The 3,782-nt window shown below is 44.9% G+C and overlaps 1 protein-coding gene across 1 annotated transcript; it reads right to left on the bottom strand.

Annotated features, from left to right (window-relative positions):
- Positions 1–1,211: 1,211 nt before the first annotated feature.
- Positions 1,212–3,508, bottom strand: LOC135373551 (uncharacterized). The gene has a single exon (XM_064606677.1). The coding sequence runs from the start codon at positions 3,477–3,479 to the stop codon at positions 1,551–1,553; it is 1,929 nt and encodes a 642-aa protein (XP_064462747.1). The 5' UTR covers positions 3,480–3,508; the 3' UTR covers positions 1,212–1,550.
- Positions 3,509–3,782: the final 274 nt, after the last annotated feature.

Here is a 3,782-nt window from a genome sequence, read left to right on the forward strand (position 1 = left end):
GAAATAAAATTACATTATAGTTTCGAAATCGACTAGAACGGACGGGGCCGTTCCTTTAAGCCGCACCAACTCCCAATCAATGATCCGAAAGTCGCAACTCAAGCGAACGTCAACGGCACGCTCTCGCAACTGACAGTGTTATACATATTATATTTTCTAGCAAGTTCTTACTAGCGCTGACAAGGTTGTACCCTTAGTAGATGTAGCCTGCCAAAAATGACCATCATCTAAGGCTGACGCTACATACCGTATATACAAGGAGTCCCAGCTAAATGCGAACAGATTTTTAAAATATATATATATATATATCAGGTTTTTCGAGATTAAGTCAGTTGGGCAATATGCTTATAGAAGACTCCTTAAGACAGCACCAGCAAACTGCTAAGGCAATGTCCTAATTAATTTTCAATATATTAACTTTTTAATTATCAAAGCTACGAAGTTGTCTCAATGAGAACATTTGGTCTCTTCCGTCACCTGGTACCGTAGCTGTTTTCAGAATTCGTGAAAATTCAAAATTCGAGAAGGAACACCGTTTTTTTCTTTATTTTGTTTATCGCGCATCTCCAGAGACGCGTCTTCCCTTTACTCCCAATGTGAGAGGGTGAAGGAGCACAGTGCCGCCTCATGCATCATAGATGAGCTTTAACTTGCGGAAACAAAACAAAAACAGATCTATCGGGTGACGCTATCGGAAGTGCCCTTCTCTTAGGTTGCATTTTCTGTTTTCTTTTAATCTCTTTCCGAGGCGCAAGAGGCGATAGTGTGTCCTTTCACCCTCTCACATTTGGGGTGAAGGAAAGACGTGTCTCCGAAGATGCGCAATGAAGAAAAAAGAAAAAAATGTTCCTTGGAGATTTTTTTGCGGACGATCTCTCGAACGGATATTTCTTCTGAAAACGGGTACGCTGTCAGGTGCCCAAAGGGACCAAATGTTCTCATTGCGACGACTTCGTAGCATTTATAATTAAAAAGTTAACTATTGATACTTAATTAGGATATTACCTTAGAAGTTTGCTAGTGCCCTCTTAATGAGTGCCCTTCACCATATGCTATATTGCAATTGACTTATTGCCGAAAAAAGTTATATATACATATATATATATTTTTTTTTTTTAAATCTGTTCATATTTAGCTGGGACACCCTGTATGTTGTTGAATACAGCAATACATAGAGAAGACAAGATGTTGACACCACGGCTGCTTACTTACAACGAATGGAAATCTTTACTCCACAAACTATCCCAACTTCGTACACTTGTGCTGCATAACTTTCTTCCTATCCTTTTTTTTTTGCACATTCTAAAAAGTGGTTGTCACCTCATATCATGCTCTAGTGGCCGAAATTGGTCCACACCCCATCCCGGCCTACCCAGACCACTGTGACGTCGCTGATGGCCGCAGTTGTCCATCTCTTCACATTTTGCAGTTCGTTCACAAGGACCCAGATGAGGACCCAGGTTTTCTCAAGAATCTGACCGTCGCAAGTGATTGCTAAATTATTTACCTGTTAACAGCACTCGTGGTAGTTCTGCACTCCAAAATGGGTTCTACAACAGCTTACAGTAACAGTACTTCGCTAGCACATTTGCCCGTACACAATCAGCGTGAGCTGCGTACATATCAATCCGATCTGGTTCCCGTGACATCGCGAACGATGACTCGCTCCTGTCAGTGGTGTGGCTGACAGCAGCTTCGAAAAGTCCGCCTGGAAAAGCAGCAATGTTAATTCGGTAATGGGTAGTTGTTCCTTTATGTTCTCTGTTATCTCGCACATGTAAACGATATACGGAGACGACATCCTTTAAACTCCAGCCCTCACATTTCTCGCTGAACTCTTTCTGGACTAGGCGGTTCACTTCATTCAAGACAAAGCTAGCAAGTCGATGCGCGAGGGGATGATCTCGTGGAAGGGTTGATGTCCGAAGACAAGTGCACAAGTGGTCCGGTATGGACGCAGCAGCACAGGTGCGATTCTCGGGAACTTCGTAAAACAAACTGAGCCCACGCTTCGTGTCCGTCCTTTTCATGTTGGTAAAGCCACACATTTGAAGCAGAGTAGCATGCATGTCGTAGTGCGTCGTTAGTCTTCTCTGATTCGTTTCAAGCGCCTTAGCGTACTGTGGATACCTCTCGAGGAACCAGTCCGGAAAGAGCAGGAAGGCGAACGGCAAGTTGTCTTCGTACCAGCCAACGTACGTATTGCGGAAGCTTCCAAAGCGTAGTCCGTGGTCGCTCATGAATGCGACCACAGTGTTATTAAGGACACCCCGATCGTAGAGGGCACGGAGAAAATCCAGGAACGGAGAGTCGCTGAGTCCCGCAGTGTTGAGGTCATTATGTGCCAGCTCGGACATCCACGCGTACGCAAAGAATGGTTGGTCTTTCCACGTATCGATGAGTCCCAGGAGATACTCTAAATATAGTGTCATTGGCAATTTGGGTCCCACGCAGTAAGTGACAGACTTATACCTCTTCAAATACGACCTGTCAACTGCCTGTACGACATGCCTGGGATAGTAGTCTGTAGGGGAGTGTTTAAAACCTTTGCCGTCGCACGTGTACAAACCGTACTTTGGCGTTTCTTCGAGAAACAATGTACTGTACCCTTGCTTCTTGTATTCCTTCCATACGAAGGGCAGGTCGTCGAAGAACTTATTCGTCGCCATGCTTTTGGCCTCGTCCGCGGAGAGCCCGGTTAAAAGCGGCGTCTGATTGGGAAAGGAGTTTCGGCCGACCTTGTTGTAACCGAAGAGCTCGAACCCCCTCAAAACATCTCGAACAAATTTTCCAGATCGGGGTAAGTGTCGGTTAAAGTTAATACGGGACACCGAGTCCATTCCGAGCACCAAGACGTTGAGCCGTGGGAACGCTTCGTTGAAGTTGACCTCGATTCCTTTCAACCTCTTCTCAGCAGTTGGCTTCAGTATGGGGACGAGGACGAACTCTTCGTGGAACATCCTACCACCAGGGGTGAAACATTTGATGTGGCCATATTCCGTAATTAAAGGCATGTCAAACACAAGTGGTTCCGTGTCCTTATAGAACGGCACTGCGTCTGGCACGGACACAGACTCATTGCGATAGATCTCGCGGTATGTGCAGCTAATATTGTTGCGACTCAGCCCGTACACGTCCCGCAATCTAGCTTCCTGAATCGTTGGTATGGAGTGATTGAGTATCTGTACGAACGAAGGAATGTCGGGACAAAGTCGCCCATCCTTTTTGGCATAAAATCGTTTGATACTTGCATCGAAAGGGTCGATATCGGGAATAGAACAAGAACTTGTGTTTACGAGGAACTTCTTCGCCTCCCCAGTAGACGGACCTCCTGTGCCAATCGTTTCAGGTGGTCTTGCTTGTCCAGAGAGGCTGCTTCTACTAAGTGGTAGCAGTAACATCTGAGTGTAAAGAAAGGCCCCCAGGGCGATGCATACCAATGAGAGTATCTTGATGTCGTGCTTCTTTAGAATTTTCATTTCTGTCCAGTGTCAATTTTGCTGTCTGAAAAAAGAAATTGGACGTGGTCGCGTTATTCACCTCAATGGTAAGATCCTTGCGAAAGAACGATCTTAACAATCCGAATCATGGTGAATTCTCGACCCCCCCCTGTTTCTAAAGATAAGAATTCCAGCACATGTCGGAACGGAATTTATATCAAACTTGTTTCGATAACCACGCTCAGAACACAGTTTTGTTATATCTAATGTTGGATTCAAAATGAGAATCATAAAAAATAGTTTTGAGATTTGGAATTGCTTTTACTGCGAGACCGCGAAGTC

The sequence above is a fragment of the Ornithodoros turicata genome, chromosome 1 (genome assembly GCF_037126465.1).
Source record: "Ornithodoros turicata isolate Travis chromosome 1, ASM3712646v1, whole genome shotgun sequence".
NCBI classification, from domain to species: Eukaryota; Metazoa; Arthropoda; class Arachnida; order Ixodida; family Argasidae; genus Ornithodoros; species Ornithodoros turicata.

Coding starts and splice junctions, on each gene's coding strand:
- LOC135373551 (XM_064606677.1), bottom strand. CDS start 3,479: ATGAAAATTCTAAAGAAGCACGACATCAAGATACTCTCATTGGTATGC.